A 14,579-nucleotide genomic window follows, 5' to 3' on the forward strand; every position below is an offset into this window, starting at 1 on the left:
ACACACACTTTCCCTAATGCTAAGGCAGCCACGAAACCCCAACAGAACTCCATTCATTTAGGGAGCATGGGGTCTCTCTCTCTATCCCCTTCCATCAACCTTTTGTGTCACAGACAAGGACTGGCTGAGGGCATCTCAAGATCTCTGCAGAAGTGCTTGGATAAGGCAGGAGGCATGGGATGGCGATGCTGCTAAAGAACGTGCATGTAAACCTCAGCGGCTTAGTCTACACACATGCAGAGGCACGAGGTGGTATAGTCTTGATGTGGCAGAAATCTGGCTGTTCCACTTCAAAGCGGAGGGTTCACCATTTCTGAATGATCAATCCTTTTTATAAAAAAAATTTGACACCAGATCACGAGACCATCAGGCAGAAAAGCAACATGTGTGACAGGTCAACCCTACAACCATGGCAGGTCAGATTCCAGTTTACATGATGGTATTCCCCCCCCCTCTTTTATCTGAAGGGCTGTCAGAATGGGCAACCCTTTAGCAGTAACCTTATAGAGCTATTCCACCACCTTGTACCATTGCAAGCGGTAGACCCAAGCTTAAGTCCAAAAAAAGAAAATAGATAGATTTTACCATCCCCTTTTAACTATCTTCATAAAAACAAGGAATATATATTTAGAAGTGTACATCCATGAGAAAGCTTCAAACGAACAAACAACATCAGAGTGTGCTGAAGGCACACAAAAAGAGGAAATGTGCTAGTAACATCTCCTGGTCTTCTGATTGGAAACTCCCGTAATACCCCGCCTGGACATTTCTCACATGACGGCCGCCCACTCCAGCATCATTCTAGCCTAGAGGCACTCAGGGCCCCATCCTGAGCAGCTGTCGTGACCTCCAAATGCCAAGGACATCATTCCTGGCTTCATCCCTGGCTACTGATCATGCTGGCTGGGGCTGATGGGAGTCCTTCATGTCTTGAAGGCACTCCATTGGCTACCCTGGTCCAAAAAGGCAACAGCCAAGCCAGCCTGCATTCCCTGAGGGCAGCTGTGACTCCTGGCCTATCTCTTCTGACTGGGTCATTTAATAGGTGCTTGGCGACTGCTCCTTGTTGGGTTTTTAAAGACACAGAAAACACACACATTGCTGGGCCTGCAGACTTGCTTATACCATAGAAGTGTTTGCAAAGCTCACCGCTCAGGCGATGCCTCCATGTGTGGCTGAGCAAACTGGAAACCCCATGGAAATGAAAGCCCCAGCTAACTACAGCCTACAGGTCCTTGTTCTTGGCAGAAATCCACAGACCAGGGCCCAAAAGAGCGGCAAAGGGGGAAGCTGCCACCCACCAGCACATTCGCATAAGACTTTCCAAATCCCTCACTGCCATATAAAAAAGATACACCCAAAGTTTGGGTGGCTTATTTGAGATTCAACCATCACGGCAAAAATGGCTGCTTGTCTGGAAACCGTAGAAATCCCAAAACGTACTGGTTTTGTTTTGCCTTTTTAAAGAATCCCAATACATTTCCCATGTGACAGTGAAGTTTTAACCTTCAGATTTTGCACAGCTCAGAGGAATCATCTCTTGTGCAAGCCCAGCTGAAACCCAAAAGGTATGCACACAGGTGCTTTTGGCGCACAGTCCTTGTGATTTCACCAGGAATGGTTTAAGGAGGCGTCTGACGTTCCCAGTTACTCAACCAACAGGTGACAACTGCCTGCATGTCCCAGTCCAACCAATTTCCAACTTCGTCTTTCATACAGAGGCCGCCTTTGTCTTAATGTTGCTGATCACATCTAGAATTGATCTATGAACACTCATCTTGACAACTTTCTGCAATTCAAAACCTGTCTCCCTCCTTCCAAAAAAACCCCCAACAAGACCTACTTATTTTTGATCACCATCAGGGAGGTGTAATAAAGTTCCTACAAACACATTTAAACAAAGATGGTGGGGAAATATCCCGGGGTGGGGGTAGGAATCCCTGCTCTAAGCAGCCATGAAACCACATTTCTTGTGAGCTGGAAAAGAAAAGAAAAAAGTGGGGGGTGGGGGGAAGAGTGGCAACCAAGAACGGATTGATACTCTTTACATTGCCAGAAATAAGTGCACAGAACTGAAGATTTGAAAAACGTAAGAGAAAACGTTTTAGCGCCCCTTTAACCAACATTTGCCCGACCCACACAGTGGCCAATAAAGAGAATCTGGGGATTTGCTGATAACCGGGAACAAAAGTCCAAGAAAACATCATTCATTTTTAATAAGGCTTTTGCAAAAAAAACCCCTTCTTTCTAGGAAACACGTTGTGCGGAAAACACATTGCACATCAACGAACAAACATCGGACATTTCTAACATGCCCCGACAAAAAGTATCTCTGCTTGTTTCTCACCTCAAGCCCTCCTGACAGACAGAAAAACAACGACATGATATCTGGTCATCAGCAGAACAGACTGATATGAGGTACATCGCTGTATTTAAAAAAGTTATTTTATATATATATATATATATTTATATAATATTATATTATATTGGTCTACTCCCCAGAGCTACAGGCTTAAAAACATGTTTCTGTACAGAAGGGATTCCACCTCCCATGATCCTCTGCTAGTGCCAACACTCAAAACTCCTCTTCTTCGTCTATAGCAAAGTTGTTCTGCTTTTTCCGGACGTTCCAGTGCAAACATTCGGCCAGGCTATCGAACCAGTCACTTACGGGGTCTTGGAAACAGATTGAAGGGAGGGGGTAACAGGAGGTAGTAATGCTGATGCTGTAAGAGACAGAAATGTTATTAGGGTTGGCCTTCAGTTCAGGACAGGCTCAACGGAGGATAAAAGCTTATTTATTCCACTTGTGAATCGCTTCCTCGATGGGGCTGAATGACGGACACCAACCCTAAAGCAGCACAGGGTTGTATCCAACACGAACCCTGCTCAAAGTAGACCCACTGAAGTGAGTGGACACAAGTCAGTGTCATCCTAGACAGAGAATGCCTTGGTAATTCTGCTAGGCATCCCCGGCCTTTGCAGGTACTAAGAAGAAAGCCTGCTGCCAAGGCAATTTGACTGCACTAAAGCAGGTGGAAGCTGTGCCTACCCCAGACATTGCTCAACTACAGATCCCATCATCCCTGACCATTGGCTATGCTGGCTGGGGTTGTTGGGAGTCCAACATCAGGAGGGACCACAGTCCCCCCCCCCACCTCTGCAATAAAGCAGGATTGGCTGTTGGGCACTAGCTTTTCTAGATAAAGCAGATATTGTCTTCCTTTAGGAATGTTTTCTTTTGAAATGTTTAAGGCTTCTTCTTCTTCTTCTTCTTCTTCTTCTTCTTCTTCTTCTTCTTCTTCTTCTTCTTCTTCTTCTTCTTCTTCTTCTTCTTCTTGTTAACTTTGGGGTGTTAAAATCTGCATTTTGTAGCTGACCTCCTTTTGTAAAGTTTTCTTTGAGAAATATAAAGTATATATTCAAAGAAACATAATTAACAGGAATCTAAAATACCATCTTAGTTTCCCGTTAATGATGTTGCTTTGAATGTAGACTTTATATTTGACTTTCTTCAGTAATGTTCTATTGCGGACTGCTCTATTGGATGCTTGAATGAGATTTCCCACCCCCCCTTAAAAATATGAAGTGTTATAGAAATTAAATGAAGAATGAGAAAGAGAATGTTTGCTGAAGCCATGTCCACACCGTTTAAGGCACTCTCACAGCACTTTAACAGTCAGGGCTTCCCCCTTATGCCAAAGAATCCCAAGAACTTAATAAACTAATTAAGGGTGAAGATTTCACAGAGCTACAGTTCCCAGTACAATAGCAAACTCCAGTTCCAAGGATTCTCCACGACTGCTAAAGTGGTATAGGTAAAGGTAAAGGGACCCCTGACCGTTAGGTCCAGTCACAGACGACTCTGTGGTTGCGGTGCTCATCTCGCTTCACTGGTCAGTGTACAGCTTCCGGGTCATGTAGCCAGCATGACAAAGCCGCTTCTGATGAACCAGAGCAGCACACGGAAACACGGTTTACCTTCCCGCCGGAGTGGTACCTATTTATCTACTTGCACTTTGACGTGCTTTCGAACTGCTAGGTTGGCAGGAGCTCGGTATAAGAGTGCTTTAAATGCATGGTGTGGATGTGACTCAAGTCAGGCGTTCCTGCTCTTCCTCATATATTTAGCGACAGAAGAGAGCACCAAGTGGCACAGATAACTCAGAAGGGTATCCTCACCTGTCCCCGTGGCAGATCTCCTGCCTCTTCCGCCCATCGAAGGAAACCCACGCTGTATTCCTGGCTTCGGGAGACAGCATGATCTGAGGAGAAGGGAAAGCACATTGATTTCCGGGATCTAATTTTTTTTTAGCTTGCTGTCTGCTGGATCAGGCCACTAGGCCTGTTCTCACAGGGGCCAGAGAGATTGCCCATGAGAAGCCGGCCAGCACGATCTGGGTGGAACAGCAACTCTCCCCACTTGCAATTGCCAGCAACTGGCACCTCCAAAAGGGGAAGGCAACCTGTCTTTTCCATGCAGCCTTTCAAACAAAGCAACAAACCGCTTCAGCAGAATCTGACCTTTCAGTAGGGTTTAAACATGTTTTGGCACATTGCTTAAGAAAGCAATAACCTCTCTGGCTGCCAGGAGGGAAGGCGGGTGTGATAGAGCTGGATTTTATACTGATGTTTTGTTTGGTTACATAACAAGCAGCTTAAGGCTTGTTTGTTTGATGGGCAGGAAAGCTTTCTAATTCATTAATTGTTAGGCATTTTTATCCCTCCCGCTTTTCAGTCTAAGAGACACGACACAAAAGGAACAAAGGACTGGGAGGGAGAAGGGGGAAAAAAAAGGCAAGCTCAGGTGGCAATTCTCAAGGGCAGAGATCTCGCAGCGACTAGCAGAATTTGGAGAGGGAAAGGAAACTGATTAAGAACCCACCTTCAGTTCCACCCCAGCAGGAACGACGATGGGTCGGAAAGAGAGTGAGTGTGGGCAGATTGGGGTGATCATGATGGCAGGGACATTCGGGTGGATCATTGAAGCGCCTGCAGCAGCTGCGTATGCCGTGCTGCCCGTGGGTGTGGAGACGATGACACCTGAGAGGAAAGAGTTGCAATTATAGCCTCGCCTGTTCTTTATAGGCTTAGGACTGGAAACATCCCTTTCAACAGGACTGTGCAACCTACTCATTTAAAATATTGTTAGGACACTCACCCATTCAAAGCAGTTGGAAACAACAGTCTATTAAGAGAGCAGGGGAGTGGGGCAGAGGCAGTTCAACCACCCAGCTAATGGACATTGTGCCTGCAAGGCCTTGGGGCCTTCTGAGAAGCCTGTCATGTAGGAATTTGATGCAGGTGCAATAGAAGGGAAGGGAAAGGAAGAGGACCTTGCAAACCCACCTTACCTACCATGGGGCAGGCAGATCATAAAAGTACAGGCAGGATAATCATAAGGGTGCAGCCGGTCCAATAAACCGCTTGGGGGCAAACCATTTAAGGACCTAAACAGAGCTCAGCTATGAATGCTCTTAATGGGTACAGGAAGGTGCCTTAGCATAGGAAGTGCCCTTATCCCGAGACAGACTCCATCTAGCTCAGGACTGCCAACACTGACTGGCAGCAGCTCCGGAGGGGTTTCAGTCCCATCTCGAGATGCCAGGCATGCAAATAAAATGCTCTCCAGCCCCCAAAGCAGGCAGGGGACAGGGAGGCCGCTCTGCTTTCTGGCAAACAAAAAACGTGCCTACCATCTCCTTGGACTGTGGTGATAAGGTGCCCATCTAGAAAGACGTCCACGTTGGAAAGGTATGAGGAAGGGCCCCGATCCACCACAACTTCATTCAGGACCTGCCGACAGGAAATGCAGATGATGGAATGAAACAATTGCAAAAGAGGTTAAATATTTGATGACGCTGACTAGAACTCTGAACCAGAGTCATTCTGTTTTAAGATCTACTGTATTGTGTTTGTGTGGAAGTTGTAAAATCTGTTGTGTTTCTACAGGGTTTATGAGGCTCTGACTTTATGATTTTATGACCGATTTTTCGCATGCAGAGAGAAAGCCTTAAATGTTGGCCAGCGTCATTTGGAGTTGTAATCCAAAAAGTCTGGTGGACTATTCCCCCCCCCTTTCACTTTCCAAAAGTGCTTGGTTTTTTAAAATAAAAAAACCCCAAAATTAAAAATAAATAATAGCAACCAGCCCTATACTTCTCTTTAATCCTCTGAAAACTGGTGGTTCTAAGATCAGTGTGGGACTGTTTTCAAAAGGGCTTTCAAACAGCTCCACACTGCTCTATACATTTCTAGTTTTCCAACGTTCAAAGAGCAATGCTAGAAGAGAGAAACGGTTCCCATGGAATTTACATTTATATCCCCTTTCCTTCAAAGAACTCAAGTTGCCCTCCTCCCCATTCCATCCTCACAACAACCCTCTGAGATAGGTTAGATGCGGAGACTGAGTGAACTGGCCCTGAGGTCACACCCAGTTAGCTTCATGGCTGTGTAGGGATTTGAACCCTGGTTTCCCAGGTCATAGTCCAACACTCTAACCACTATGGTACGTTGGCTTTCTATATCTACACAGACACTTCAAGATGCTTCACGGGAAGGGATTCTTAAGTTTAATATATTATTACATAACCATTATAAATATAATCATCAATATTATATTGTCATGATCATGATTATATTACCAGGGGCTTCCTGGTTGGCACTGACCCGTCACAGGGCCTTTTCAGTGGTGGCTCCTGGTTGTGGAATGAGCTCCGCAGCGAGCTGTGCCTGTCTCCATCATTATTAACTTTCAGGAGGAAAACCTTCCTCTCCAGTGAGGCATTGGGTGGCTGAAGCATACCATTCCTGGATCCAGAACACTGGATGGAATAATGCTTCTGACTGTAACTGTTTTTGGAATGTTTTTTACCGTCATTGCCTTTATAACGCTTAACTGTTTCAGAATGCTATTGCTATTGCTTTGTTTTTTTAAACAATGGATCTGTTTGACACCCTGGGCTCCTTTGGGGGGAAGGGATGGGACATAAATTCAGCAACTCACTAAGATTAACCTCATCATCGTTGTTGTTGCTGCTGCTGCTACTGGAAGAAAAGCAAACCTCGCCCACCGAATGCACGCACCTGATATTGAATGGCTTGCTTGAACAGTTCCTTCTCTAGGCTCGGAGAAATCAGCCCATTCTCTTCGATCCCGTTTTGAATCATTGCCTTCTTCTCCTTGTGCTCCTTGAGCACTTTCACTTTGAGCCTGCTCCGGAGAACAAGGGCTGCATTGCCTGTGGTGGGTGGAGGGTGAAAAACCACACATTTCTAAGTAAAAGGACATTAAAAAGACCTGCCTACATGGGATCAATTTAGGAGATACAGTAAACATTGTCCCTACAAACCCCAGAGACTTATCTGTATAATAAAAATATATTTGCTACAATAAACATATAAAGGCCAAAGGGCTGTGAAGCCCAGAAAATCCAGGGGAAAGCTGCAGATGGCCCCAGGTTCAATCCCTGACATCAAGCTCAGTATTGTCTACAGCAGGGGTGGGGAATCTCAGGCCTCTCTATCTGGCCTCTCTATCTGGCCCTTGGGACTCTCCCCAGGCCAGGAAAGGAGGCTAGAGTAAGGTTACCAGACCCGGATTTACAAATCAGTCCCCATAGAAAATCCATTGAAGTTTTAAAGTGTCCCCAGATTCATTGGGGGGGGGGAAATGGTAACCTTAGGCTAGAGGGGAGCGAGATGGTATGTCAAAACAAGCCTATCACACAAAGGTATTTTGCATCTGTTGCTCCACCCACTTTTGCCTCTGGCTCCACCCACCATTGTCATCAGCCCCCCCCCAAGAAGGGAATGCAGCTCTCTCAGGCTGAAAAAAGGCTCCTCACCTCTTGTCTATGCTAATACTAGAATTAGCACTCTGGAATTTCAGGTGAGGGAGGGTCTTTCTTAGCCATACCTGGAGATGCCAGGGATCAAATCTGTGATCTTCTGCATGCAAAGCTGCTAACTCCCTCCCACATCCCTAGTCTTAAGAGTTTGCAGCAGGGATTGGCTGCATTTGGGAGCAGTAGCTTGGAGCTGTCAAGTGTACTCAATCTCATCAGGGAGGTACTGATTGATTGCAACAACCCTAATAAACTTTGTTGGCACCCGTCTGTCTCAAAAGACAATGGAGTGCACCTCTAGGGGTGAAGAAACTGCTGCATTGAAGTGACCTCTCTGAGTGTGTATGGAGGTCCTGGGCTGCGCAGATGACAATAACCCCCTCTCGGCATTGCTGGTGTGGTCCAAAGGAAAGCAGAGCAATACGTTTGGCACCAGCTGGGCTGCAGGAGTTGCCAGAAGGAGGCCGGCAAGGCACCATCCAACCGCCTTAGGACTCAACTCCTGATTTGTGTAGTGTTTGCTCCTGAGCCTTTTCTTCTCCCCAAGATATCCCACAAAGCAGCAGAGGTCTCTAACAAACTATAATTTGTTTATTTATTTAAAATAAAAATGCTACCAGCATTACCTCTGCATAAGCAGCGCAAGTGATCAGCTCAGCACAAACCCTTACCTTCAATAACCTGAGTCACTTGGGACTGAAAGTTCTCAAAATTGAACGGGGTAAGGAATCCCAGTGAACCCAGGTGGAAAGCCATCACGGGAGGTACGCTGCCCTGGCGGCAAAAAGGGAGAGGGAAGAAGAGAGCATTCAGAAGCGGCACAAACTGTCCTTGGTCTTGGCGTTCAGGAGCCAAAGCTTTTAACAGTTTCAACATATTCCGCTTTTAACAGTTCTGTGCCAAAAATGTGGAGGCACAAAATAGAGGCCCAAAATAGATCAGCATCCCCAAAGAAGCCCGCGAATGTTACTAGCCCAACAATTTTTTTGGTAGCCCACCAGTTCACAAGTGGCGGCCTAAAACAGAGTGCCCTTGAGGTCTACCTCTGCAAAGCATGACACCAGAGCCTCCTCCTTTCTACCCTCTTGGTCATGCAGTAGACCATTTCCCTCGGGAAATACATAGTGCTGGTTTTAATATTTTTGAGCTGCCTTGAGTCCGAGTTCTGGGGGAAAGGAAAGAAACAAAGGCAGGGGGGGATCTTGGGCAGTCTATACTCAACACCAGGCTGTCAAGAAGCCTGCATGTATTAAATTCTGCATAGGGCTCCCTAGGGCTGGACGATATGTCAATATGTCCAAAAACCAGTTTGAAGTCCATATTGTGATATCAGTTTCATAATTTTTGGCCGACAATGTATCACGAATCATTATATGCGTGTGCATGTGCTATGCAAAAAACAACAACCAAAAACCCAAAGCAAGAAAAACCATGAAGCCAGCCAATGCATCTACATAGCTCCATCCTTATTGCAGACATCATGATGTTTTGGTATATCACAGTGTTTAGCTGGTGATATATCACAATGTTGAAAGCCCGGCCCTACTGTTCACCTCTACATAGTTCCATCCTTATTTCAGACATTGTGATATATCAATATATCGTGATGTTCAGCTGGTGATATATCGTGATGTTGACAACCAGATATTGCCCAGCTATAGTCCTCCCACCCTCTTTTAAAAAATAATGATGATGATGATGATGATAACAATAACAATAGGACATGTTGAAAAGCAGCAACTTATATTTAACTACAGCCACACCAAGCCCTTATAAATGGGCAGGGCAGAAAAGGAAGCACATAAGTGAATACTGGGTGGGGAAGAGCCAAACGTTAGTGTTAAGGGCCTGTGGAAGAACACGCAACCATCACAAAGCATCCCATGTGGACTTCATAAGTGAAAGATTGCAGGCAAGGGAAGGATGGTGAAGATAAACTCACTGGGAAGAGTGAAGAGGCATAAAGCAAGGTCCCATCTCCTCCCAGGCAGATGATAAAGTCTATCTGATTGGAGATATCATCGTAGTCTAAGAAAGAAAAAGAGTTTGAAAACATGGAATACGATTTTTTAAAATTCCAATCCTATCTGTTTAAAAGGGCAGAAATACAGCAGTATAAAGATTGTGGCTTTTCGCTTCACCCTCCTTTAACCCATTTACATCCTCATTCTGGCTCTTATCTGACTGCTCTTGCCTTCCTTCTTTAAGGAAACAGACACAGCACCTGAATTTGCATGTTACAGTAAGTCAAAGTTACAAGCTTCATAAACCATACTGCACACCCAGCTCAATTGCTTTAGGTCACAGAAGGGTGATAGCTCAGAGGCATAGCGCCTGCTTTGCACATGGAAGGTCCCAGGTTCAAACTATGGCAACTCCAGGCTGGGCTGGGAATGTATTCTGTCTGAAATCCTGAAGAGCTGCTGCCAGCCAATGTTGACAACACTGAGCTAGCTGGACCAATGGCTGGACTTGGTATAATGAAGCTTTCTGTGCTCCTGTGAGCTCTTGCTTCGCTCTTCCCCTGGCACAAGCAGGTAAAGAAAGAAAGAAGGCAATAGCTTAGCATTACAGCCAAATGCAGGATTGTGGGTTGTTCCGCCCTAACAAACCACGATCGCTGGTGAAGCTTAAACCATGGCTTGTTGTGATGCACTGACTGTGCTTTGTTAGGAGGAAACAAACCATGACCCCTGGCTTGGAGGCAGTGCTATGCTAGCCCTTTCTTGGCAACGCAAGAAAGCTTACTCAAGAAAAGGGGCAAAATGGGAGAGGCTGGGCTGTGCATGCTCCAGCATGTGGTTTGTGTGCAGTGTGGTTTTTTAAGCAAAACAACAACAACCACTTTTCACTAATATATACATTTTATGCACACCTTTGCCTGATACAGGCATGCTTGTACCACTTCATTTGACTGGAGAACTGATCACAAAATTTGGAGAAGAGCGGATTTTGACACAGTTAGTTGTGTTTTGGTTCATGGATTTATCCAGGAACTGTACACTAGATAGTTTGTATATTAAAATGCAAACCAAACCAAATTTCTGCTGCATCTCTAGCTTCTGTTACATGCAAAACCACAACCTACACACACACACATGCATATTTACCTTCACTGAAAGAGCAAAATTTCTTCTTCACTGGTCCAAAACTATCATCGTTCATGATGGCTGGGTCTTCTAACACTTTCTTTTCTACATAGACAATCATGTTGTTCACCTGAAGGGTGGGGAGGAAAAGAAACCGATGTAATTAAAACTATCTTAACACTGAGTGAAAAATAGAAGCATGACCTCTTGAAACTAGTGACATTAATCAGAGACAATAATATGTATTTATTTATTTTTATAAAAAAATTTTTTTTAAAAAAAAATACCCCACTTTTTGAGGAAATTCTTCTACGGTCAAGTACAGGAGTTCCTCTCTCCCTTCTGCTGGCTCACCGATAAGAATTAATGAGCATTTGGTAGATTTATAGTCCTTTTATTTCAGCATTATGTTACAAGCACAAACAGGCAACCCTCCGCAAGTTTATCAGTTGCCTACTCTGACTCCTCCTCACTTCCGCAGCAAGAAGTGTGCCAAAGGGAAGTCCCTCCTTCTCTGCGTCTTTGTTCTCTGACATGCTTGGACCTCTGAGTTCGGGGAGAGGGAGGGGTCCCCCCCCCAATCTTGACTGCTCAGCTGCTCCCTCCCTTCTGGTTGCTTAGCTACTATCTCATAGCTGGGCAGCTCCTCTATCAAGTGTGCAGCTTCTGTGTCTGCCTGCCGGGGATAATCCCCCTCCTCTTCTGTTAGGAGCTGCTCTTCCTGAGATTGCATTCCCCAGTCTTCCAATCCAGCCCAGCCCCTGACACCTACAAAGCATCTTACAATCTCAGATAAAAACCACTCTACCTACACTTTGGAACTCCTTGCCTATTGACACCAGGCAGATACCTTCACTGCATTCTTTTCAGAGCCTGCTTAAAACATTTTTGCTTAGGCAAGCCTATCCAGACATGGAGTTACATGTGTTCTTATTTCTTTGTAGCTGCTGTTAATCAACTTTCAAATATTTTTCATATATAAGTGTGTAGGCCAGTTTGAGCTCCTAGGCAGAAAGGCCAGATGGAAATGTAGTAATAAAACAGAGTAACTGGCAGTGACTCTCCCAGGCTTCACACAGAGTTTACCCCAACCCTTCCTAGACTGCACATGGACCTTGTGCAACATGCAAAACCATTTGCTGCTCTGAGCTATGGCTGTTCCCCTTTAATGCAAAGAGCTGCCTTATATTATTTTATCTGTGAGTAATAAAATAGGTGCAGTAACTTTAAAAGGTAAGGAGGAATCACATCAACAGAGTGACCATTTGAGTATGAGAGAGAGGAGATCAGGGTTGCCTGGCTCTCCCACAACATTGAAAGCAGATGAAAGACATGAATGGGCAAAAGCACAAGGGCAAAACCAGTTTAACCACTCCGATATTCCTCTTGAAGGGACAATAGGAACTGCGGTTTCGTGAAGGAGTGAAGTGAGCACTGCCAAGGAGATCACAGCAATACAAAATTTCAGCTGGACTTAGTTTGAAACTCTGAAAAAGCTCCTATGTGCGAGGCGGTGTTTTGCCAACCGCAAACCCAAGCAAGCAGTTCACGCCATGCCAAAGTGAAATCCTCTTGGATAGATAGAAATGGCACATGCCAGCCATCTCAAACTCTTCTTGGCATTTATTTGCAGCCGAGGTTGGTTTGTTATGGGTTTTGGAAATGGTTTAAGCTTCCCTTGACCACTGGCCAAGCCAGCCAAGGCTGATGGGAGCTGGGGTCCAACAACATGAGCCACAGGTTCCTCATCCCTGAGATATAGGTCGTGGAAGCCCTGATTCTGGGTGAACTTTCCTGAGCACTGTCAGCATGCTTCAAGACACATCTCTGTAGCCCATAAGCCTACCACACTAAAATTCTTTGGCCATCCTGGGTTGAACTCACTAAGGCAGAGAAGTCCAGCCTACCTCTGTGAGATAGATGCAGAGGTCTTTGAAGGGCTGCAGGAGACTGGCGTCCCGGATTTTTTTTATAACAAGGACACTCTTCGGAGGTTTGTTCCATGTCAACCGCTGGCTTGCTGGGTCCTGAATGTGCCTGCAAAAACACAAAGCCAGGAAAGAAACAGGTTGAAGTTCCTGAGACAAATCACGTTAGCACTCCTCACGAGAAAACGACGGGCCAGCTTAGCTCTGCACTTGGCACGACAGAGAGACAGCAAGCTTTTCCTAGAGTGTGCTGCTTCGGTTGCAGGTGGAAGATGATAAGAACATAAAAAGACCCCTTGTGAGTCTCAGGAACTGGTATTTGTCCTGTCAATTCCTGGTTGCATGTGATAAAACACTGCCACAACTCCTCATCATCATCTACAAAAACAAGACCCTCGCCCATGCAGCCCTAGCATGATGCTGAAGAAGTGATTGGCATAGCCTTGTCCCTGACAGGCGGCTTTCTCTATGTGCAGAGGACTTAAGGGAAGCATTTAAACACCTTCAGCCTGGGGAGCTGCGTTTTGGCAAGGGAAGAAGGCTTCATACCTCAATTCTATGCTCAAGATTCAGGGGCAGAAGCAGAGAAAGAAACAGCTTGGACCAATGACCTGGTAGTGGCACAGGCAATTCAAAACTATTAGGGCATATTTAAGTATTATTTGAAATTCAGGGAGGTAGCCGTGTTGGTCTGACGCAGTCAATATATATATATAAATTGTCCAGTAGCACCTTAGAGACCAACTAAGTTTGTTCTTGGTATAAGCTTTTGTGTGCACGCAACTTAGTTGGTCTCTAAAGTGCTACTGGACAATTTTTTTATTTTTTAAAATATTATTTGAAATGTTAGGGAACAGCCATAGCTAAATGGTAGAGCATCTTCCTTGTATGCAGAAAGTCCTGGGTTCAATCTCTGGAATTTCCCACTAGTGTTTTGAGAGGCTCCCTGCCTGAAGCCCTGCAGAGCCACTGCCAGTCAGGGTAGACCATTGGGACTACAATTCCCATTATCCCTGACCACTGGTCCAGCTAGCTAGGGATGATGGGAGTTGTAGTCCAAAAAGAGCTGGAGACCCACGTTTGGGAAACACTGGTGTAGACAATACCAAGCTAGATGGACAAATGGTCTGACTCGGTAGAAGGCAGCTTCCTATGTTCCTACGTCTTAAGGAAAGGACTGTAGGTCAGTAATAGTGTATCTGCTTTTCATACAGAAAGGTATGTTCAGTTCCTGGCTTATCCAGGTAGGTCTCCCAGAGAAAGTGCAAGCATGTGAAAGCAGTACTGAGCTAGATGGATTAATGGTCCAATTCAGCAGCTTCTTCTGTAAGTACTGAAGAGCGCAATGTGTATTTTCTTTCCTTGCCCCACCCTTTTCGCTGAAGTTTCCCGGGTACAACCCGCCTTTCATTTCTTATTCTGGGACACTAAAAGAAAGCTGTCCAGAAATCATTAAGCCACGGTTACACAGATGCAAAGATTAAAACTTGTGGTCCAAAGTATTATTTGCTTAGGTACCACCATGGGTTAACATACTTCTGATGCTCAAAAGCTTGGTTTTACATTCCTCTGCACAACACAGAGGATTCAAGCTGCTCCTCACCCACCCCACCTGGGTGCTGGTTGAGATGAGAACACCTCCTCCCAAGGCCTGCTTCACAGATGTGTTTTTAAGACACTTTTGTTTTTAATTGCATTGCTTTGCTTCTTTGGGG

The 14,579-nt window shown here is 45.3% G+C and overlaps 1 protein-coding gene across 6 annotated transcripts in view; it reads right to left on the bottom strand.

Annotated features, from left to right (window-relative positions):
- Nucleotides 1-2,191: 2,191 nt before the first annotated feature.
- Nucleotides 2,192-14,579, bottom strand: part of NADK (NAD kinase) — a 42,767-nt gene continuing 30,379 nt past the window's right edge. For all 6 annotated transcript variants that reach the window (XM_035117959.3, XM_060276188.2, XM_035117958.3 and 3 more), the window contains 9 exons: nt 12,844-12,973; nt 10,958-11,066; nt 9,790-9,875; nt 8,519-8,621; nt 7,087-7,241; nt 5,697-5,796; nt 4,886-5,043; nt 4,183-4,265; nt 2,192-2,726 (listed from right to left, as the gene is read on the bottom strand). In XM_035117959.3, the coding sequence (XP_034973850.1) occupies nt 2,576-2,726; nt 4,183-4,265; nt 4,886-5,043; nt 5,697-5,796; nt 7,087-7,241; nt 8,519-8,621; nt 9,790-9,875; nt 10,958-11,066; nt 12,844-12,973 (1,075 nt within the window). In that variant the 3' untranslated portion in view covers nt 2,192-2,575. The remainder of the gene's footprint in view (nt 2,727-4,182; nt 4,266-4,885; nt 5,044-5,696; nt 5,797-7,086; nt 7,242-8,518; nt 8,622-9,789; nt 9,876-10,957; nt 11,067-12,843; nt 12,974-14,579) is intronic.

This window comes from Zootoca vivipara, chromosome 6 (assembly GCF_965207765.1).
Source record: "Zootoca vivipara chromosome 6, rZooViv2.hap1.1, whole genome shotgun sequence".
NCBI lineage: Eukaryota > Metazoa > Chordata > Lepidosauria > Squamata > Lacertidae > Zootoca > Zootoca vivipara.